At 42.8% G+C, this 22962-nt stretch overlaps 3 protein-coding genes across 3 annotated transcripts in view; 2 read left to right on the plus strand and 1 right to left on the minus strand.

Moving 5' to 3' along the window:
* Positions 1 to 1631: 1631 nt before the first annotated feature.
* Positions 1632 to 7754, minus strand: cnrip1b (cannabinoid receptor interacting protein 1b). The gene is made up of 3 exons (XM_034209967.1): positions 7492 to 7754; positions 5936 to 6080; positions 1632 to 1882 (listed from the first exon to the last, which is right to left on the minus strand). Exons 1-3 carry the CDS (start codon positions 7668 to 7670, stop codon positions 1718 to 1720), a joined length of 489 nt encoding a protein of 162 aa, XP_034065858.1. The 5' UTR covers positions 7671 to 7754; the 3' UTR covers positions 1632 to 1717.
* Positions 5814 to 15314, plus strand: LOC117542349 (tripartite motif-containing protein 16-like). The gene is made up of 4 exons (XM_034209966.1): positions 5814 to 5867; positions 6015 to 6163; positions 12646 to 12678; positions 12786 to 15314. The coding sequence occupies exon 4, from the start codon at positions 12791 to 12793 to the stop codon at positions 14468 to 14470; it is 1680 nt and encodes a 559-aa protein (XP_034065857.1). The 5' UTR covers positions 5814 to 5867; positions 6015 to 6163; positions 12646 to 12678; positions 12786 to 12790; the 3' UTR covers positions 14471 to 15314.
* A 2515-nt stretch (positions 15315 to 17829) lies between these two features.
* The window catches only part of kcnq5a (potassium voltage-gated channel, KQT-like subfamily, member 5a), a 131973-nt gene continuing 126840 nt past the window's right edge, over positions 17830 to 22962 (plus strand). Inside the window, 1 exon segment of the mRNA XM_034209954.1 lies at positions 17830 to 18346. Coding sequence (XP_034065845.1) covers positions 18006 to 18346 — 341 coding nt within the window. The 5' untranslated portion in view covers positions 17830 to 18005.

Here is a 22962-nt window from a genome sequence, read left to right on the forward strand (position 1 = left end):
ATAGTTTTCATTTGTTGTAGTGGTTTACAATACTTGTTTCTTGAGTTGTAAGTACCTGTGTTCCTGATCTAAATCTGATGTAGTTTACAGCAGGTTTACGATGAATCAGTCCAAATAAATACATTTTCCACACAAAAGATTTTCAATTTTACTGATACCATTATAAACAGCAATTTCACAAAAAGGTCAGTAACATTTAATTTTCACCACTATTGGACCATTTCATCATGTCTGTTGCTCTGGTTTCTTGCATAGGTCATTTCAATATTTTAAAGAAAAATAATGTAGTTATTTTTTACCAATATACAAACAATAATATGAAAACACTTTTAAATATTCCACTGTACAACATTTTCCAAAATACAAGTAACGACTAAAAATATATATTCTGAAATGTCATTATGTTGTACGTTTTGAGTATTCCAAATAAATTATTTAGCTTGAATAAACAATTCATTATTATGGCTAGGTCCTTCAGAAGAGGTAGAGAAAACAACACACTGTAAATAGGAGCACGACTTCACCCAAATTCCTACATCCAACACTGTATCATATAGTACACAAAATAGTACCACAAGAGAATACTCATACACACAGCTGCAGAGGGTTTCATTCCAAAACACTATGGTCCCTTTTTTGATTAATCCATGTGCAGTCAGTGGCAAAGGAGAACACTTCTGGATCTCTTTGGAAAGTGATTCTGGAATGAATCTCTTACACGTAAAAGTACATTAACTTGTACAAGCACCGTCTTGTTACACACACGTATTGTAGCTAAACACACAGGCACACGTGCACTGACACACATACAGTTCTGCACATTTGAACACACCTCAGGATAACCACATGCCATAACTGGAACGGCATATACAAATATTTTTCTTAAAATGTCATTTAGTCTTCCAAAACGGAATTAAAATTGTAGGTAGTTGAGAATTGCTACATGTTTCATTTTAATAAGAGAAGAGAAGTGGGGTAGGTAAGTTTGAGAAACCGGCTCGAGATACACTTTTTGTTATATTCCATGGAATGCTCTTAACATCCCGATAGCAATGAATATCTGAAGTGCTTTGACAAAAAATACATAAAAAAATGTCATCTGTGGAAGCCGTAGTGCTGTAAAAAGCACGACCAATCATTTTAGCCGGCCTGGCTAAACTAACTGGATGGCCTACCTGCCTGTCAGAATTCCATCTGTGCACAAACTTATCTCGTGCCCTCATTGGTCATGTGCGCATTCGTGTGTGTTGGAGGAGGGGCTCTGTAAGGAAGTGGCAGATTTTTTACGGTTGTGTATTTTCAAATTCTAGCGCACTCGAGCCGGTTTCTCAAACTTACCTACCCCACCTTTAATGTGCCAAATTTGATTAACCACCATAAACCCCTGTGGAAATACTACATTTGATATTTACGGCACAAAGGGAGAGTGGTTGCATTTCCTTTTAAGGTAAGACCAGTGGCGTCGCCTGGCCTGGGCATCCGGGGCTTTAGCCCCGAATGTTTTTTCTGTAGCCCCGGACAATTCTCCCTCAATAATATAATACATTAACCGTGCTTTACGTGAACCTCATCATGACGCCGCCACTGTGGGCTAAGCCCCGAATGTTTTCAGGTCCAGGCGACGCCCCTGGGTAAGACAATACCTCATCATGACATTAAGGATAATAACGTTTTTGTTTTTGCAGAGTAACACTAAACATTTGAAGCTCTTCCTCCGTCAGACAAACATCTCCTTGTTGATCCACATGAGCGTGCGCGTGTCGTTGGGTTTGCATTCGTACTCGATGCTGTTGAAGCTGTTTCCCCACTGGCAGTGGTCCCTCTTGTTGTAGTTGTAGTACTTCACCTGCCACACCGTTTCAAACAGACCCGCCTCTGTGAACTGGAGGAGAAACACATGCACAGATGAGTAAAGACACACACACATATGCACAAAATGTTTTCAGCATCTTAGCGGCATCATTTGATGCTCTAATGACAAGACATACAGAGTGGACAGATGGGAACACACACACACATAAACAAACAAACACACACACACACACACAGACTCGCACTATATCATCATGTGAAGGGGAAATGAAGAGGAGGCATACTGACCACACACACACACACACACACACACACACACACACACACACACACACACACACACACTTTGTCTAAAGGCTGCACTGAGCCTTGTCATTGCAAACAGGAACATATGTCTCATTGTTGTGGTGAGAGTTATGCTGAATTGTCCATCCTCTTCCATAATTTTCAGATTTGATCTCTCGTAAATAAAAATTCAAACAAACATTTGAAACGCAGATTGCATGTTGTCAGTAAACATTATATTTGTTCGTCCACCACAAACCGGAAAGTCATGTAACTTTAATGAAGGTGAAGCAATAATTTGTTGTAACAAAGAATGATCCTGTCGTTATGCTACTAAGAAACATCACTGAAGCTTAAAGCATCTGTTAATTGCTGCTAGCTGAGGAGACTTGAACACTAAAAACAAGAACATATTTGTTTTCTTTTTAGTATGCACATCTCTAAAAGACGAGCGGATCTCAGGTTGAAATGTCCTCATACAGCATTGGTTTGTACTGGGTACTGATCCAACACCAGTGTTTCATTCCAGTAAATCTATCCGTATTTGTATTGTTAATTGTTAGAATATTGAATTGTACACCAACAACTTGGTAAAAAAAAACGGAATTACTTCTATATAGTTGTACTATTATTGTCACGATCTGTCTTTATGGTGTTTTGTCTTGTCTTGTTTCATGTTTTATTTTGAAAGGTCTTCACCTCATGTCTTGCCTGTTTCTGTCTGCGTTGTGTCTTGTTTGGATTTGTCTGTGGTTCCCTGTCGTTAGTTTCCCTGGTGTGTCTGATTACCCGATTGTGTTCACCTGTGGCCCCTGTGTTTTCTCCTCCCTCCTCACCTGTGTCTTGTTTGTGTGATTAGTCTTGTGTGTATTTAAGTTCTGGTTTTTCTGTCTGTCTTTGTCGGTTCGTCTTGTGTTATGACTAGTTCGTCGGTGAGTGTTCTGTTACGTCTTTGTTATCACTTAGCCTTGAAATAAAGGAATTGTCACTTTAATCTGCATTTGGGTCCTGCCTGCTTCACACACCGTGACAGAACGAACCGACCACAAAATGGACCCAGCAGATGATCCATGGGAGGTTGAATTACAGCATTTAACCTTCTATCTGGCTTGCTGCTTCGATTGGTGGAAGGGAGCGTCCAGGATCTTACAACCGTGGTCCCTGCATCAGAGCTGGCCCATACAGCCATGGTTCCGGCTCAAGTACCGGCTCCAGCAGTCATGGTCCCGACTCCAGCACCTCGTCTTCTGCTGGCTCCCCAGCCGACGCCAGCTCCCCGAGTCTTGTCGGCGTACCGGCCGACTCCAGCACCTCGTCTCCTGTTGGCTCTCCAGCCAACACCAGCTCCCCGAGTCTTGTCGGCGTACCGGCCGACTCCAGCACCTCGTCTCCTGCTGGCTCCCCAGCCGACGCCAGCTCCCCGAGTCTTTTCGGCGTACCGGCCGACTCCAGCACCTCGTCTCCTGCTGGCTCCCCAGACGACGCCAGCTCCCCGTGTCATGTCGGCGTACCGACCGACACAAGTCCCCTCTCCAGTTCCTTCCCGAGTCCCCTCTCGAGTTCCCTCTCGGGTCCCCTCTCGAGTTCCCTCTCGGGTCCCCTCTCGAGTCCCTCTCGAGTTCCCTCTCGAGTCCCCTCTCGAGTCTCCTCTAGAGTCCCTTCTCGAGTCCCCTCTCAAGTCTCCTCTCCAGTTCCCTCTCCAGTTCCCTCTCCAGTTCCCTCTCAGGTCCCCGCTCAAGTCCCTTCTCGAGTCCCCTCTCTAGTCACCTCTCAAGTTCCTACCCGAGTCCCCTCTCGAGTTCCCTCCTTTAATCCCTCCTCTAGTCCCTCCTTTAGTCCCCTCTCTAGTCCCTCCTCTAGTTCCCCTCTCGAGTTCCCTTCTTTAGTCCCTCCTCTAGTCTCTCCTCTAGTCCCCTCTCTAGTTCCCCTCTCGAGTCTCCTCTCGAGTCCCCTCTCGAGTTCCCCCTTGGTTCCCCTCTCGAGTCCCCTCTCGAGTCCCGTCTCAAGTCCCTACCCAATGTCCTGGTCCGTTGGAGGTTCCGCTGGGGGTCCTGCCAACTCCATGTACTGTCCCGTTGGAGGTCCCGCCGACTACTCTCCTGCCGGGGGTCCTGCCAACCCTTTGTCCTGTGCCGTTGGAGGCCCCGCCGGCTACTCTCCTGCCGGGGGTCCTGCCAACCCTTTGTCCTGTCTCGTTGGAGGTCCCGCCGTCTACTCTCCTGCCGGGGGTCCTGCCAATCCTATGTCCTGTCCCATTGGAGGCCCCGCCGACTACTCTCCTGCCGGGGGTCCTGCCAACCCTTTGTCCTGTCCCGTTGGAGGTCCCGCCGTCTACTCTTCTGCCGGGGGTCCTGCCAACCCTTTGTCCTGTCCCGTTGGAGGTCCCGCCGTCTACTCTTCTGCCGGGGGTCCTGCCAACCCTTTGTCCTGTCCCGTTGGAGGTCCCGCCGTCTACTCTCCTGCCGGGGGTCCTGCCAATCCTATGTCCTGTGCCGTTGGAGGCCCCGCCGACTACTCTCCTGCCGGGGGTCCTGCCAACCCTATGTCCTGTCCCGTTGGAGGTCCCGCCGACTGCTCTCCTGCCGGGTGTCCTGCCAATCCCGTGTCCTGGTCCTTTTCCGTGGGGGATCCTGCCGAGGCCTGTCCCACCAGCTCCGACACCGGTTCCTGCCCGGCCTCCGGAGCTGTCTGGTCTTCGCCCTCGAGCCCGGCCCTCTGAGAGCCGCAGTCTTCACCCTCGATCCCGGCCCCCTGAGAGCCACGGCCTTCGCCCTCGAGCCCGGCCCCCTGACTTTTCCCGGCCGCGGTCCCTCGCCCTCATGCTCGGCCCCCTGAGTTCGCCCGCGATTGGCCTTCGCCCCTCCATAACCCCCACCTTGGACTCTGTCTTGCCCCCGGGCCGTCCGCTCGAATACCCCCTTTTTGAACTCTGCCTTGCCCCCGGGCCGTCCGCCCGAATACCCCTTTTTGAACTCTGCCTTGCCCCCCGGGCCGTCCGCCCGAGAACCCCTCCTTGAACTCTGCCTTGCCCCCGGGCCGTCCGCCCGAGATCCCTTCCTGGTCCTCTGCTGTGCTCCTGGGCGGTCAGCTCAGTCCCGTCCTCCTGACCCCCTCCACCCACCCTGGTGGCCTAGTGATACGTCCCTCCTCCGGACCCCCTCCACCCACCCTGCTTGAGGACTTTTGTGTTTTTTTGGGACGTCTGGGATCCGTCCCTTGAGGGGGGGGTACTGTCACGATCTGTCTTTATGGTGTCTTGTCTTGTTTCATGTTTTATTTTGAAAGGTCTTCACCTCCTGTCTTGCCTGTTTCTGTCTGCGTTGTGTCTTGTTTGGATTTGTCTGTGGTTCCCTGTCGTTAGTTTCCCTGGTGTGTCTGATTACCCGATTGTGTTCACCTGTGGCCCCTGTGTTTTCTCCTCCCTCCTCACCTGTCTTGTTTGTGTGATTAGTCTTGTGTGTATTTAAGTTCTGGTTTTTCTGTCTGTCTTTGTTGGTTCGTCTTGTGTCATGACTAGTTCGTCGGTGAGTGTTCTGTTACGTCTTTGTTATCACTTAGCCTTGAAATAAAGGAATTGTCACTTTAATCTGCATTTGGGTCCTGCGTGCTTCACACACCGTGACAATTATAGTGTTATCCTTTTCAATGCAGGAACACATTGGTTAAGCCTTTAACAGGAAGTACATTTCAGTGTACTGTATATTATATGCAATACACAAACATTGAAATTAATTGGTCTCATTGTCGCCAAAACCAATCCAGCTATTTGAGTGAGTATCGACCCGAATAAAGGTTTAGGTGCATCCCTAGTAGTTTGGTGCACTGTGTATATCCATACCTGTATGTTTATCTGAACTGGTTGCCTCTCTCCACTCTTAGTATGTGTCACCCCTTCTGTGTCGTACTGGCCGCTATAGACGACGGACTGGGGGTCTTTAGACTGTTTCTCCAGAGGGAAGGTCACCGCACCGATACTCATCGAGCTGCAGGTACACAACAGATCAGACTAATCTTTAAATTAAAGGTCCATGTGAGGCCGTGCACAGAAGATGGATCCTCAAAACAAGTGAGTCAATGTTAATGCATTCAAAAATACTGCACATATTTATTCTCAGTAACTTGTTATGTTATTTTTGTACTTTTCTATTTGTGTGTATTTATATTTCTTGTAAACATTAATTTTTTGGTTTTCACCCAAGCCAATGTCTTGTATGTGAAAACCTGGTTATAGCACCAGATTCTAATTTTAATAAAACAAAGACAAGATGTATTCAAAATAATGTCATTGATTGGATGTATTAAGAAATTACACATGCAATTTTAAAAGCACAAACTGATAAATACTTCAAGCTTCATAGCCTACTTGCTGATGCAATTTTGTTCCAGATTTCATTGTGATAAATCCTTTTAGTGAGCTATGTCTGCAGCTGTGTTTTATGCATCAAATATCCTTGCATCATTGCACGTGTGACCTATTTTTACACCGTAGTGTTCAAGCAGTTTCACAGCATGTTAATAATAATACACAATCAAAACCCCGGAATCCTAATCTGTGTGGATTTGACGTGCATTCAATTGGTTTTATGTTGCCTTCATGTGCACAGTGTAAAATTCTACTTTCGATCGCTACACATGGAATAATGACTTGTTGAGCGTTCAAGTGCATGGCTTTTAGTCAGACAATATATCGCAAAGATATTTGACTGTGATACGTACACAACAAAATGTGTTTTGAGGGGTTTTGTGTTTTTTTTTAATGTAGTTTAAAATCACGAAAACCTCTTTCTTACACTTTATATAGAGAGGTAAGGAATATATATCCCAATGTCCATGAATGGTGCCTTTAACTCCACACATGCATTCTGTTAAAGTCACCACTGAGATTCCATGGAAGGAAATCCTCATTTTAAATTGTTCTCGTAATTACCATTAACTAATAGCCTATGTGTAAAATAGACTCTGTGTTATCAAGCAGAATACTTTAAGTGTTAATTGTCAGGAAATGAAGCAGACATATGCTTTCCTTTGTAAAGGAAATTATATGACAAAAACAGATAAATGGTAAGAAGCTCAAACGTTTTTAAAATACCGTCATTTAATTCCATTCCACGCTATAATATTAAGGGGACAATAGGTGGCTGCAACATGCAACAACATTCTCTATTTTTGGAAGGTTCGTGGGAAAACTGCAATCTCCTAATTGACTGTAAACGTTTCTTTGGCACTCCTATGTGCCTTGAATAATCACCGTGGCTTTTTCTCAGAAGAGATTTGTAAAGTAAAAATACCATGATGTTTGTTCCCTTAAATGAATCTATGTAACATGGCATTTTGGTCCATGCCCATGTCATGATGATCCACGCCTGAAACAGACAGAATAGGAGCGCTACCTACGTGGCCTGGACCGCTCCTGGTTTAACGACCACTTCGATCTTGTATTTGGATCCGGTTAGCAGCTTGATGGTCCGGGTCTGTCCGAACCGGGCACCATCGGATTTGAAGTGCACCGCCGTGTTGTTAGGGAGCATCTTCATATTAATCCCAATTTTGACGAGTTGAGGGATGTCGGCCATGTTTCTATACAGCTTGTTTATCCCCAGAATCAAAGGTGTTAAATCAGTTCAGGCAGAGAAATGCCGTGCAGAGATTTCCATACCAGAGCGAGCAACTCAGGGAAATACTCCGCGAGCCGTAATCCCGTGTAACCTGCAGCACGAGCCTAATCCCACCCTCTCTCTCTCTCGCTTTTTCTCTCCCTCTTTCTCTATCTCTCTCCCTTCCCTCTCTCTTGCCATTAACTCCCCTTTCTAATTCTTAATTACAGTGTTAGTTCGGATCACTTGACTTTAAATCTATTTAGCAGTGCTGAAATTCTGACAATTAAAGTTGTGGATTAGGCCTAAATTAATTGACACTGGGGAGGGGATTATAGTAAAGCACGTGGTAGTAGGCTACTAATATAAATAATAATAGGCCTACAATAACAATTACAAGTTAAAATCCACTATTTTTAAATGGTAATCCAAAAGGATTTGTGATAAAGAACCTTTATGACCCTATTGTTTATACAATTTTTTTAATTGTTAACTACTTTTTTCACTTCAAGGTTCTTTATTGTCAAACTAACATAGCTACAGAGTAATTATGTCATTGAAAATCTTAGGTCACAGGCTTATCCAACAATGCAACACAATAATACAGATAAGCAGACAATAAAGCAATATTAAAGTATATTATACTAAAAGTAATACAAAAGAAAAATAGTTTTAAAAAAAGTGAGAAAAAAAAGTGGAATAGTGCAATACGAGTGTATATATATAAGTTATTGGAATGATATGGATAATAGATAAATAATTACTAAGTAGCAGGTGAATGTTGTGAAATTGTTTCAGCAGTTCAGTTGTTTAACAGTCTTATTGCCTGCGGGATGAAGCTGTCACTGAATCTGTTTGTTCTTGTCAGGATGCTGCGGTAGCGCCTGCCAGACGGCAGCAGATTGAACAGTTTGTGGCTGGGGTGATGGGGGTCTTTTATAATCCTGAGGGATTTCTTCCTGAGCCGCTGGGAGTAAAGGTCCTCCATGGATGGCAGCTCCATCCTGGTGATGTTCTGTGCAGTTTTCACCACCCTCTGTGAAGCCTTACGATTTAGGGTGGTGCAGTATACCAGACCGTGATGCAGCCAGTCAGGATACTCTCTATACTAATATAAATACCTATATTAAGTATTTGTATTTTAATGTTCAGCACACTGGTTTTGTAACAAAAGAATTTCCCAATGTGGGATTAATAAAGTATATATATCTATCTCTATCTATCTATCTATTGCATGGCTTTTTAATATTATATTGTTTTGCAGGATGATGGAATTAATAAACAATAAATACAGAGAAAACTAATCAAAGACAAATATTAATTAGCTTGGATGTGATGGATGAAGCCTGGTTTAATAGGGTCATTTCTTTACCTCTTTACTTCAATATATACCATTAATAGTATTTCAGATCCTATATAAAGTGACCACATAACTTCGGGGAACCAAGTGAGCAATACATGTTTTTTTTTTGCGGTGGACAATTCGCTTAATGTTAGGCTATGCTAATGTTCATGTGTATTTTGTGCCTGACACGTTTTCATGCTTTAATGTTCAAAAAGCTCTTTATTTTTCCCATACTGCCTGTGCTGCAGCACCTCTTTTCACCCTCTGTCTGAAACCAGTGCCCTGTCTGCTCTGATTGGTTAGCTGACCGGCTCTGGTGTGATTGGTCAACCGATAAGAGATGATGCCCCGCCCCTTAGCCAATCACGTACAATGTGTTGCAGCGCTAGCCAATAGAAGCGCAAGTCTTATATAGTGATGTCACTATTTTAAGAAAGTAAACAAAGGAGTCTATTTGAGACATTTCAGGCAGGGGGGAAGTGTGAGGGAGAGGAACTCCCTCTGGAGGAGATTTGGGGATTTTAGCCTTTAGTAATCCTAAATTACACACAACAGGAAAGGGGAAACCCCAAAAAGCAGGATACCAGCGCCCACTGAAATGTACGGAGCCCTGGAGGGTTCATAGAGAGAAACATAAATAAAATGAGGCCACGTTTTATTCATTTGTGCGCACAAGATGTAATTTGTGGCCTCAATTTAAATAAAACGAGGCGCACGATATACTTTCTCGTTCGTACGATAGGCCTATACTTTCTTATGGTTAGACACATCGAACTGCCTGATTATTATGCCATATTATTAGTTTTATGAAGAAGATGTCCGGTCGCCAGGGCGTGTTTGTGTGTATGTGTGGGCATTTGTTTTCAGAAGATATTATGATAGTGGCGTTCGTTCCGGTGCACTCCGACAGCATTTAGCACTAGCCTACATCGAGATTAAGATTAAACGAACTTCTTTCACTTGGGAATACACATATGGAGTTAGCCAGATGTGTGTAAATTACTGTTCATGGTCATTTGAAAACAAATGCCGGTGTCGGACACATACACCGAACACACACACACACATCATGTAGCATTTACCGTTTCCATAGCAACAACAACTTCGTGTCAACAGCGTAAACTCTCCTTCAAAATAAAAGCATCTAAATAAAACAGAAAGTTAACCTAAATTACATTTAAGACATATACAACTGCAACGAAAGTAACAAAAACAATGTCATATCCTTTTCAGTTTCACAGAACACAAATTGGGTTATTTACACATCATCAATCTTCTCTCGAATTATTAATATTTTTGGACCGCCCTCGGCTCGAGTTCAGGGCGTGCCGAGTTGAATAAGGGCGTTAAATGACGGCAAGACGCCCCCCTGGCCGAAACGCTGGCTCTACACCTCTGGCCGAAATGTCCCTAAAATGAAGTCCGAGTTTGAAATATATCTCAAATAATGTATGCACTGTCATTTCCCCACATAAACATAACAGTCTGCAATGAAACGGTTGTCTCCTGTGCGCTCCACTTCCTACTTGGCGCACCGGTAACTTTCTAGTGCGAACGAGAAAGTATATCGTGTGCACAAATTAATAAAACGTGGCCTCGCTTTATTTAAATTGAGGCCACAAATCACATCTCGTGCGCACAAATTAATAAAACGTGGCCTCGTTTTATTTATTTTTCTCGCTATGAACCCGCCAGGGCTCCGTAGAAATGCCTCTCGGTCAAACTGCATGTTTATCTCTGGCAGCCAGGTGCATAAACACACCAACAGTTGTTTTTGAGTAATCAAGCACAAAGACACATTTGATTTGATTTATTTAGAACGTGTAATACAAAAAAATAAATTATAATAATGAAATGAAACAAGACTTTTATGATACTGTAGTAAAGTAAGCAGTATCATCAGTTTATCAAATTGATAAACTAAATATTATTGACTTACAAATTATATATAAACAAATGATCTGCCTAATTACACATCCAAAAAGGCGTGGGAAGGAGTTTACACGTATTTAATCCCACCCCTTCTCCCAAAAACTCAATTAACATTTTGTTTTCTTTTAACAAAATATACACCTTCCTGTATGTCTACATACAATATATTTACGTTGTATGTCAAATTTGATATGACAAATATAAAAGACTATCTTTTTACATCTGACATACAACATACATTTGTTATTAAAAACACCAATTGGCAAACATGAGGATGTTAAAAAGTGGTAAAATGTTGAAAATAAAACTAATGAAAATCATAATAAACAACATTTAAGTGAAAATGCAGTGAATAAAAAATTATGATTAAATAAATGATTCAATCTTAATAATAGAATTAGGTAGAATAAAGGAAGTAAAGTACAAATAACGATACAATTATGACCATTTAAAACAATGATATAGCACCTTTCAGAGCTCCTCTGATACACTTCCAAGGGTTTGACGAGCAATTGATGAAAAATAGATCAAAACAATAAAAAAAGTAATTCAAAAATACAATGAAATGGAAAATAAAGATCATAGAGTTATAAAGTACATAATAACCAGACCGCAATTATGTATTTTATTTAAAATCAGATTACGTTCAGACCCTCACAGATCCTCTGTCAGAAAGCAGCACGGCCAACACATTTCATTTAGTCTCTTTGGATCACTTGCTGTCTCCTCTGGGTTCTGGTTCTGGTTCGGGGGTGTAGAACTGGAACGTGACGCAAACAGGGACCCCGGTGAGGGCGGTGCTTAGAGGGATCTTTAGGGTGGGGGCTGCTGTGGAGAAAGGGTGAGGAAACTCTGGAGGGGGGAGGGGGAGGCGTCCACATGTGGAAGGATGTTCAGGAGGTCAGCGCTCGGAGAAACGTCCACAAACAGAGCAGTGTTTGCTGGGTCTTCAGGGAGGAGAGGGAGGGGGTCTGTGGAGCTCTGAGGGTCCTCTGAGAGGAGAGGAGGGAAGGAGATGAGGAAGGGAGTGAGGAAGGAGGTTCAGTCTCCTGGATCACGTTAGGTAGGGGTGTTTCTGTGATGCGGGGGGTCTCCTCGGAGGAACTCACCTCGATGGACTCTAAGGAATCTGAGGTTTCTTCTTCTCCATTGAGACACATCTGTTGGAGGGTAAGAAGAAAATATTTAAAAGGTTTCAACCACAAATCATCATTTTGGTGTCAATTAAAGAGGACATAGTTTTCAGGTTCATATTTAGTGTGAATGCACAGGATAAGGAGTTTGTTCTATATAAAAGCCCCCCCCCCCCCCCCCCCCACACACACACACACACACACACACACACACACACATTACTACTACTACTTACAGTAAAAACGACTTACTGTACATTCAACTATAAAATCAATCAGCTATTTCAGGACATTGAGGCTATACATTTACAGTGGAGGAAGCAAGTATTTAACCCCCTTCAGATTTTGTAAGTTTACCAACTTATTTTACAACTAAAAGCTCTTTTCAAATGAAGAACAGGTTGTAACCGAGGCTCCGTGTAGGTCAGAGTCTGAGCGCTGCTCCTCCTCCTGGAATGAGTCAGAGTTTGATAAGCCCTTCCTCTTCTTCCTGCTCTCAGACAAAGCCAGCTCCACTCTGTATTTCCTGTTTCCTCCCTTTCAGATCCACACTGAGGAGGATGGGTGTAACCAACATGTGGGTAAAGAACAAGAGCTGATAGGCCACATTCACTGCACACACACATGCTGTCTCACTAGTTTCAGCTCTCAGGACGTGACACTCACACACTCACTGCTACTCAGACGGAATGGCGCAGAAAGGAGTTCAGCTGGACCGGGAAATCTTAATATCTTGTCCCATCTGTCTGGATCTACTGAAGGATCCGGTGACCACTTCCTGTGGACACAGCTACTGCATGAAGTGTATTAAAGGCTGCTGGGACGGAGAGGATGAGAAGAAGATCCACAGATGCCCTGTGTGCAGGCAGAGCTTCACACCGAGGCCTGTCCTGCTGAAGAACACCATGTTAGCAGCTTTAGTGGAGGAGCTGAAGAAGACTGGATCCCCACCTGCTCCTGCTGATCACTGCTATGCTGGAGCTGAAGATGTGGCCTGTGATGTCTGCACTGGGAGAAAACTGAGAGCCTGTAAATCCTGCCTCGTGTGTCTGGCCTCTTACTGTGACCAACACCTCCAGCCTCATTATGAATCACCTGTCTTTAAGAAACACAAGCTGGCGGAGCCCTCCAAGAAGCTCCAGGAGAACATCTGCTCTCGTCACGACGAGGTCATGAAGCTGTTCTGCCGCACTGATCAGCAGAGTATCTGTTATCTCTGCTCTGTGGACGAACACAAAGGCCACGACACGGTGTCAGCAGCTGCAGAAGCAAAGAGGACTGAGAGGCAGAGAGAGCTGGAGGGGAGTCGACGAAACATCCAGCAGAGAATCCAGGACGGAGAGAAGGAGGTGAAGCTGCTTCAGCAGGAGGTGGAGGCCGTCAATGGCTCTGCTGATAAAGCAGTGGAGGACAGTGAGAAGACGTTCACTGAGCTGATCCGTCTCATGGAGAAGAGAAGCTCTGATGTGAAGCAGCAGGTCAGATCCCAGCAGAAGAGAGAAGTGAGTCGAGTCAGAGAGCTTCAGGAGAAGCTGGAGCAGGAGATCTCTGAGCTGAAGAGGAGAGACGCTGAGCTGAAGCTGCTGCTGTCTCACACAGAGGATCACAACCAGTTTCTGCTCAGCTACCCCTCACTGCCAGCCCTCAGTGAAGCTACACACTCCTCCAGCATCAACATCCGTCCTCTGAGCTACTTTGAGGACGTGACGGCGGCCCTGTCAGCAGTCAGAGACAAACTACAGGACGTCCTGAGAGAGGAATGGACAAACGTCTCTCCGACTGAAGTGGATGTTTTACTGTCAGCAGCAGAGCCCACCACCAGAGCTGAGTTCTTACAATATTCACAGGAAGTCACTCCGGATCCAAACACAGCAAACACATATCTGGTATTATCTGAGGGGAGCAGAAAAGCAACATTCATGGAAAAACGTCAGTCTTATTCCAGTCACCCAGACAGATTCACTGGATGTTATCCTCAGGTCCTGAGTAGAGAGAGTCTGACTGGACGTTGTTACTGGGAGGTGGAGTGGAGAGGGGGAGGAGTTTTTGTAGCAGTCGCATACAAGGATACCAGCAGAGCAGGGGGGGGAAGTGTATTTGGACACAATGACAAATCATGGTCCTTAGTTTGTAAACAAAACAGTTATTCATTTCGTTACAACCGTATCCTCACTCCCGTCTCAGGTCCTCCGTCCTCCAGAGTAGGAGTGTACCTGGATCACAGAGCAGGTGTTCTGTCCTTCTACAGCGTCTCTGAAGCCATGACTCTCCTCCACAGAGTGCAGACCACATTCACTCAGCCGTTACATGCTGGACTTTATCTTTGTTATAATTGTGGAGACACAGCTGAGTTTTGTAAACTCAAATAGCCTGAAGTCATTGGAGGAACTCTTCTACTTCTTAAACTCACCGTGTGTCCTTCAGAGCTGATTCTCCGTGGCTTCACTGCGCACAAATCAGCTGTCAATCAAACATGATGGGTGGGGCTTCTCATGAGTTGTTCTGTAAGTGTTGGACTTTCTTCCGGCTCCTTCTTGTGTCTGGTTAGCCATGGAGGCTGTCACTGCTCAGGAGGATCCTTGTTCACCTGAACTGATATGTAAACGTTGCTCTAAATATGTGTTGGATATTTCTTTTGATTCATGTTGTTGTTTCTCTTGTAACAAGTCTTCAGAGAGAAAGCAGCAGAGCTTCTTTTATTGTACATATTTTATTCTGGCCACTTTCTAAAACAATAGACATTTATAATCACATGTATTATTCTGACAGATTAAATGTTATTGTTGCCCAAATTAACTACACATGAGTTCCCCAGATGGTTATAACACTTATGTCATCATAACATGTTTATTTAAAATGATATTACTTACTGTCATAATCAATAAGTAAATCATTTATTATTCTCCTGTAAATAGCTTAGTCTTTGCTTGGGAAATAACATGTTATTTTTTTTGTAGACTAGTTGTTGTTGTTGTTGTTGTTGTTATCCAAATAGAAAGTGGGTACTTTGATGTTTTATAGAACATAATTTATCATGATAATAATCAATAAAGAAATCATGTATTCTGTTTGAAATAGCTGAGATTAAACACATTCATGGTGTGGATAAAGTGAAACTGATCATGAAATCATTGAACAGACTTTACTGATGGGATGTGTGATCAAATTAAATGTTTGGATTATTAATAAAGGTTTGTCTTTCAAAAACAAAAACAGGATGTTCTTCTTGTATTATATCAAGGTGCCATACGAAGCTGATGGAGAACATGTGGAAGTGATCTGAGACTAAATTAAGTTCAGCGCAAGTTCAACCAGGAAGGCCGTCTTTACTCTTCATTTACTATTTACATGTAACTACTCTCTCTCCTCTCAATAAGTGATCGGGGGCGTCACTCCCCAGCTTAACCAATCACTTCGCTCTATTCTCACAAGTCTATCATAGCGCTCCTCTAACCCTTTTAAATCTGCTCTCCTCCTCTGCTATGGCGTTTTCTGAAATACTGCGGCGTTTTCTGAAATGCTGTAGTGTTTTGTGAAATGCTGTAGTGTTTTGGGAAATGCTGTAGTGTTTTCTGAAATGCTGTAGTGTTTTCTGAAATGCTGTGGTGTTTTCTGAAATGCTGTAGTGTTTTCTGAAATGCTGTAGTGTTTTCTGAAATGCTGTGGTGTTTTGTGAAATGCTGTAGTGTTTTCTGAAATGCTGTAGTGTTTTCTGAAATGCTGTGGTGTCTTGCACTTCAGGGCCACCGTAATAAACCCTGTTAGCGTCCAGCAAGTTGAGTCTGTCATGTCCAATCACAACATGGAAACATTACAAGTGATCAGGACGAACAGAAAGAGGAAAAGGAAAAGAGAGTTCACTGAAGAGACCAGGAGGGTCAGAGCAGGAGGAAGCCAGGAGGAGATGAAGACATTAGTGAAGAAGAAGAAATGTATGTGAGGAATAAAGATGAAGTACCAGAAAGAGGGACAGAGGCAGATGAAGCTCCAGCTGGACCACATGGTATCTTCTTATTCTCCTTACATATTCCATTACAGCAGCACAATCTAGCGGCTCTTAGTATTGACATATGTATTGAAATGTGTTGCTGCACAGGTCACCTTTAGCTCTCTTAAGAGATGGGTGATGTCATTTGTGCACTTAATTATAACTAAGTACTTTTACTGTACTTACAGTAAACAGAATTCTAGGGTATCATGAGTATTTTCTGCAGTTTTATACTATATTTGAGTTTGTTGGTCTGAACACCTTGTTTAGGGCATGATTTAACAATAAATAGGTTATATAAACAGTATAAAATACCACGTACTGTCGGCCCTCCCATGCCACCCTGGCATGACCTCTTGCCACCCCATGTCAAATGTTCTAGAACTGCCACTGCATACTATTGCAATATACTGCTGGTCAATTATCACTTCAGATCGTTAGTGAATATTAAGTTTTTATTATTATTTTTGTTGTTTCATGTTTTAATTTATATTGCTGTTTTCTATATCAAAGTTACGGTTTAGTTATCTTCAAATTGAATCCAGATTGATGTCCCATGGGCTCTTTGTGTAATGCTGCTGTTTGACCACTAGATGTCACGCTATAATCACAGTCTTAAATTCCAACAAGGAGAAAAAAACATGTCTTGCTCATATTGGCCATGTGATGGGCTCACATTTACAAAAAGAAAACGAGGGCTTTATATTGCTGACGCCATCTCGAGTGTTGGGTGGATAAAGTCGGAAAGTCCAAATAATTTTTTTTTTAAATTCTCTTCAACAAATTCTCTCAGTTGCACGAAGCCAAAACAATGGGAACATTTGCATAAAAACAAATCTGTTCTTAGGTATTTGATTGAACAATACTAAACTGAGCCTTAAGATCACGACTGTTTGTAACATAGGCTATGTCTTAACTATTGTCAAATAAATCAGTCATAGACATTGAAAAAAACAACTCATTAAAACTTTAGGAATAGAAATGGATGCATCAAGCTGTACATTTTAGTGCAGGATATTTCGTGTGGTAGGCCTATTCAGTAACACCGTGAAAGCCTCAGAAGACAAGCCAAAGTAGCCCGTGCTTTCCATGGGTCACATGATCGGTGGACAGTGACGCAGCAGTTAATATTTATAAAGCCGGTTCGGTTCCGTTTGATTCTCTGAATATATTCTCGAGTTGATGATGCATTTTCAACCGATTTAGAGATTAAGTTGAATTGACAGTTAAATCTGACTTAATAAAATGCTAAAATAACACAGTTAGAAGTCTTTCAAAGCATAACTTAAGTGACAGATGAATGCGCCGTGTTGGCCTTGATGTTTTATAAAAATAAATAAATAAATATCACGCTGGTTGTTTAGGACATAGGGAAATATTGCCTGCGTAAAACCTGCGTCATCGGTGCACTTTTGTCTTTTAACGTTTTTTCAATTCACGTGTTATTCAAAAAGGACATTTATAGATAAAGCCGCAACTTTGGATGTGGAGATCACCTAACGTTGTGTTTCTGGTGGTGTTGTCTGAGCTGTGGCTTTCTCTGCCCGATGCGTAAAAGCGAGAATGGTCCGGGGCAGCACCGGCACCGGCAGCCTCAACACACTTTGACAGAAAGAAGCAAGACGGAAAGTGAGAGTGAGTGAGAGTAAGAAAGAGAGTGAGGGAGGGTGGGAGAGAGCCCTCCCCCAGCCAAGTGTCTCCAATGGACCCACTCCTTCATAACCCCACTCTTCTCCAGCTTTTCGCAGATGGCCAAAGTTCCCAAACAGTACGGTGGACCTGCTCACATGGATGACAGGATGAGAGCAGCTAGTTAACTCTTTAACCACTGCTTTGTTTTACTTGCTGTATAGTGAAAGTAGTCAAACACCCTCTGGCGCACGAGGCTACATGTGTGTGTGTGAGCTGGTGATGCCATGCCGCGCAGTCACACCGGAGACGAGAGCAGCGGCACTGGGCTCTGGCTGAAGACCTCGACTGGAAGCAGGGCGCAGGACAACGCACTAAAAGATGTGGAGTCTGGGCGCAGGGCAATGAATAACGCGGGGCGAGTAGGTGACGGTCTCCTGTCTCCTTCCACGGCAGGTGCGTTGGGGTCGGAGAGGAAGCAGGGAGCCCGGCTCAGCCTGCTCGGGAAGCCGCTGATCTACAGCGCGCAGAGCGGCCGCAGGAACGCGCGATACCGGCGGCTCCAGAATTACCTCTACAACGTGTTGGAGAGACCGAGGGAATGGGCGTTCGTCTACCATGCGTTTGTGTGAGTACTCGCACTTTAAATCCTTATATAGCACTTTGCTTCAACACTTTATTCCCCCTGTTCATTCTTTCAAATTAATAGGTTTATTATTACCTGATTTTCCCTTGATGGTAATAACCAGCTTGGGCCACCACACACATGATAGTTTACATTTTGTTGTGGACTCTCTTTTCACTCACACATGCACATCCATGTCTTTCCACCCCAATACACACATTCAGCATAAAAACACATTTTCTGACTGGGTTACTTTTATCTTTCCTACCATTTTTTTTAGACGTTGCCGGTTAAGATGTCCTGGCTATGAGGATAATTGCATTTTATATATATCTAAAATCTGATATCTGTGGATTGAAGTATTGGCTACATCTCTGCATGTCAGTGCGATTTCTTTTGGATGTGATCACCTGTTGCTCCAGCTACAGTGTGCTGTGCATAAAACACGGGAGACACAGACCTGAATTATTTAGAGTTGAATGACTATGAATGCACTACAGGTGTGTATGTGTGTATTGCAGACTCAATTACAACAATGGAGTCAGTAAATGAGACACTGGCCAATCACTTCCAAATTGTTACGCAGCACTAGAAGCTAAAACAGATGTGGGGTTCTTGGAGAAGGCCAACCTGTTAACGAGGGTGAATGTACAGTAACAACCACTTCTGCATTATTTTTTGAATCTTTCATCACTGGTTTAGACATTGGCTTTAAAAAGAGTGGCTCTGGGAAAAGCCCTGGAGGGACACTTTTAAAGCTATATTCAGTTTAAGCTACTGATTTTAAAACTGCCTTCAGTTTACCACAGATAGGTTTCTCTGGTGTGAAATTGCCACCATTTCATTTTAATTATCCTTTTTAGTTTTCTCTCTATCATCCAGATTCATTAACTCATTTGCAGCTTATTGCAAACATGTGAGATGAGCTATTCTGGTTCGTGTCCGTCTAAACAAACACATTGTTGCTCTTCTGCCTGATGCTGTTTTGGTCCCAATGGGATTGTCAACATGACACAAGCTTTCTGTAGACTATATCGATCCACAACTGTTTGTATCTTGGCTGTGCTCGAATCTTTAGAGATAGTGTCTTGTTCTTTGGAATACACTGGTCATCTGCAAAATCCTTTTCTGTGTTGCACTGTTTGCTGTGTTGTTTCTGCACTGCACATCCAAGAGATCACCTGTCAATCAAACGTAGTAGACAATGCTGAGATTTGATTGAGTCTACTCAGTGTTGGAAGCAGTCGATGCTCATGTTAAGTAGTTTTTCAGTTGATTTGAAACACCTGGCAATATAAATCGCATCATATCCTGTGTGACTTTGTTACAATTATTTATATGAACATGTGGCAGATTGTTGGACAGGGAGTTGGTTCATGGAAAAGCAGGCTCTGTTCTTTTAACAGAATACACACTGTATGTCCTGTTTCTCGCTGTCTGCTTTTATATCACTGCATACAGTATATAGACAACAAATACATTATGCATGGATCTATGTATCTGTTTCACACACTTGCTCCAGAACGCCCACCCACCGCCGCATGGTGAGGGTGGTGAAACCCCACATCCCTTCCCGTCCCAGCAGACCTTTTAGAAGGGGAGCGCTGTGAGAAGGAGGAAGTGGAACCGTCAGAGGAGGGGCTGCGAGGCCGGATGTTGACCTTTTATTTGCTCAGACGGGACAGCTGAGGTTGCGGGGGTTAAGTCGTTACATCTGCTCACAACCACGGCCTTACATAAACCATTTAAGTGAGATAAAGAAACATCAGTGAGATTAGGAATATAATCCCATATCGAGAGCACATTGGCAGGAAGATTTGAGGAAAATGCATTTAACGATTCAGATGATAATCAAAGCTGTGTTTTGTTTTCAGTTTGATATGCAGACATATTCTACTCTTTAGCTATTGAATGATATTTACTTTATAATGTTTTCTTGCATTCAATTAATCATTTGGATATGGTATACCAGCTCTAGTGTCGGTGGTACTGATAAATGCAACACCGTAATACATTTGAACTCCCAAAAAATAATGTTTGCAAAGGAAGAGTTTTAATTGAGTTGTTTTGGAGATGACTACAAATGACATCATTAGCCAAACATCGACTTCATGTAAGTAAAGCAGATGTAAACCAAAGATTATTTCCAACAGTCACAGTGAATGTCTGGGATTTAGATTTGAAGAGCAGTTTGTGTTGTTGCAGTCATCTTCATGTACTTACACTTTAGACCTGGTGATTTACAGATAAAGGAATTGTTTTTAAAGGAGTGCAGATTGTTTGCTAATCACAGAACATTTGTACTTGCTTTGCTGTGTTTGTTTTATGGGCATTGACATCTCAGATCAAAGTCAAAAGTCAAAGTCAGCTTTATTGTCAAGAATTCTACATGTTGTACATCCAGAAATATCGAAATATCGTTTCTCGAGGTCCTACAGTGACATATATACATCAAACAACAACAACAAAACAAAAAGGGCCTAGATAACCGGGGTATACAGTTTAAAATGTTAATAATATGTTAAAGTGTTCAGCGGAGATGGCAGAAAAGTGACTGGTGCTGGAGGAGGAAGGTTGGTTTTGTGTGTGTGTGTGTGTGGTGTGTGTGTGTGTGTGTGTGTGTGTGTGTGTGTGGTGTGTGTGTGTGTGTGTGTGTGTGTGGTGTGTGTGTGTGTGTGTGTGTGTGTGTGTGTGTGTGTGTGTGTGTGTGTGTGTGTGTGTGTGTGTGTGTGTGTGTGTGTGTGTGTGTGTGTGTGTGTGTGTGTGTGTGTGTGTGTGTGTGTGTGTCTCAGATGTTAAAATGCCAAGGCACAATGTTAGTGTCAAGTGGACTGTTGTAATAGTATCTACTTACGTGAGTGAACATGTATGTTTTTAGTTTGTCGAAGGATAAATGACGTCCATTAGATGCAACAGGGGTTCTCTGCACTTCCTTTTGAGGGCAAATTCTATTGAGTGATGTCTGACCCGTGTGGTAGACGGACTCCAAAATAAACTCTATGCATTCAACTAATTGTGTTTTAATAGTTTGTCTAAGCAAACCATTTCTTTGTACACATTCAAAACAAGCAGAGAAATGTAAGCATCTCAATCAAATCTGCTAACTCCAAAAACATGGCAGTCTCAATGCGTTTTGGTGCCATTTCACACTGAACTCAATGTGTTGGGGGGAACAGTTTATATTCCTCTTGATTCAGTCAAATTAAATTCAGTCTCTTTTTTTGCGTGAAAAATGCATTTAGCAATCATTTCACCATCTGTTAAATCTTTAAATGCCAAAGTGATTTCTGGTGTGGGATTTATATTGAAACTTTTCCTCATTTGTGGAGTTTCTTTGAAGTCGTCATTTCTGTTTGCTTGAAGTCAACTTTAAGACCTACGGGCAACTGGTATCTAATGTCACTGATCCTAATACATTCTGCTGAACTCATTAAATTCATATACGGCTTTAACCCTCTGGAGTCTAAGGGTATTTTCTCGATTTTTAGATGTTTTCTTAAATCACCTTTTAAATGTATTTATTTCTGTTCAGGACAATCTCTGGGATTGCTATATATGCAAATTACTCACCTTAGAGCACTGTTTGATGAGATAAGTAGCTCAAAAGCTTAAAATTTGACATCCGATTTTCGGAAAATCTTCAAAACTTTTGTGAAAACACAAATTTACTCATGTGATCGAATTGTTTTGGTGTTTTAGATTTGGTTACCAAAGTCTTAGGATCACAAAAGCAGTGAAATATTTGAATTACACTGTATATAAATGTGTAATTCATGTCTAAAATGAAAAACATTAAATTCAAATTTTGAGTAAAACAGGTGTTTATCACTCTACTTTCACCACAGCAGGGACTGAGATACATTAGGACTGAATCATGACTTCATATTACATACCAAGGTTCATGTGATGTGTACAAATACAAATTGAGCATTCAACCTTTTTTTTTCAATCAACAATTTATTATAAATATGTTTTTTTCAACCAACTATTTATATAAATATAAGAAACTGGAAAATCTAACTATTTACAATATTGAACATCAGAATTTTCAAACCAACTATTCATTATAAATGTCAAGACAGTGTCAAGGTCTTTGTCTGTCTTCCAAGACAGTGGGTCTGGCTGCTGTGAAGATGGGGGTGATGGTGCATGGGCTGCTGTGTAGGTGGGGTGTACAAGTGCTATACGAGACCTCCACGAGACCTCCTTGCTGGCTGGGTTGAAGGTGATGGCTGTGGTGGAGCCTTTGTGCTGAGGTGTATCTTGACCTGGTGGCAGCCGCAGATGGAGGTGGAGGCAGCTGTCGTGATGCTGGTCTGCTGGTCCTTGGTGGTGATGGCTCTGGTGAAGGCCCTTGAGCCACGGTAGATCTTGACCTGGGGGCAGGCACAGATGGATGTTCTGGCTGCTGGATAAACGCCGCCTGTGGGCCACTAGGCCCAGGCAGCTGTGAAACATCTCTGTAAAACAAATTAAAATGTAGGACAATAATTACAACTAATTTCATTGAAATAAAGTTCAAGTAAAATGTTGCTCAAGCACAAATAACAATGCACACATAAAAAGAAAGTTTGGGAGGTTGGAGAAGGAGTCTCTCTCGATCTCTCTCTCACTCACAC

The sequence above is a fragment of the Gymnodraco acuticeps genome, unplaced genomic scaffold (genome assembly GCF_902827175.1).
Source record: "Gymnodraco acuticeps unplaced genomic scaffold, fGymAcu1.1, whole genome shotgun sequence".
Classification (NCBI taxonomy): domain Eukaryota; kingdom Metazoa; phylum Chordata; class Actinopteri; order Perciformes; family Bathydraconidae; genus Gymnodraco; species Gymnodraco acuticeps.

What these genes read in the sequence shown, in the direction of transcription:
- cnrip1b (XM_034209967.1), bottom strand. Translation starts at nt 7,670, where the DNA reads ATGGCCGACATCCCTCAACTCGTCAAAATTGGGATTAATATGAAGATG. An exon ending in CCAGGAGCGGTCCAGGCCAC is followed by an intron (nt 6,081 to 7,491) that starts GTAGGTAGCGCT and finishes GTGTACCTGCAG; the next exon opens with CTCGATGAGTATCGGTGCGG. An exon ending in CAGTTCAGATAAACATACAG is followed by an intron (nt 1,883 to 5,935) that starts GTATGGATATAC and finishes TTTCTCCTCCAG; the next exon opens with TTCACAGAGGCGGGTCTGTT.
- LOC117542349 (XM_034209966.1), top strand. Translation starts at nt 12,791, where the DNA reads ATGGCGCAGAAAGGAGTTCAGCTGGACCGGGAAATCTTAATATCTTGT.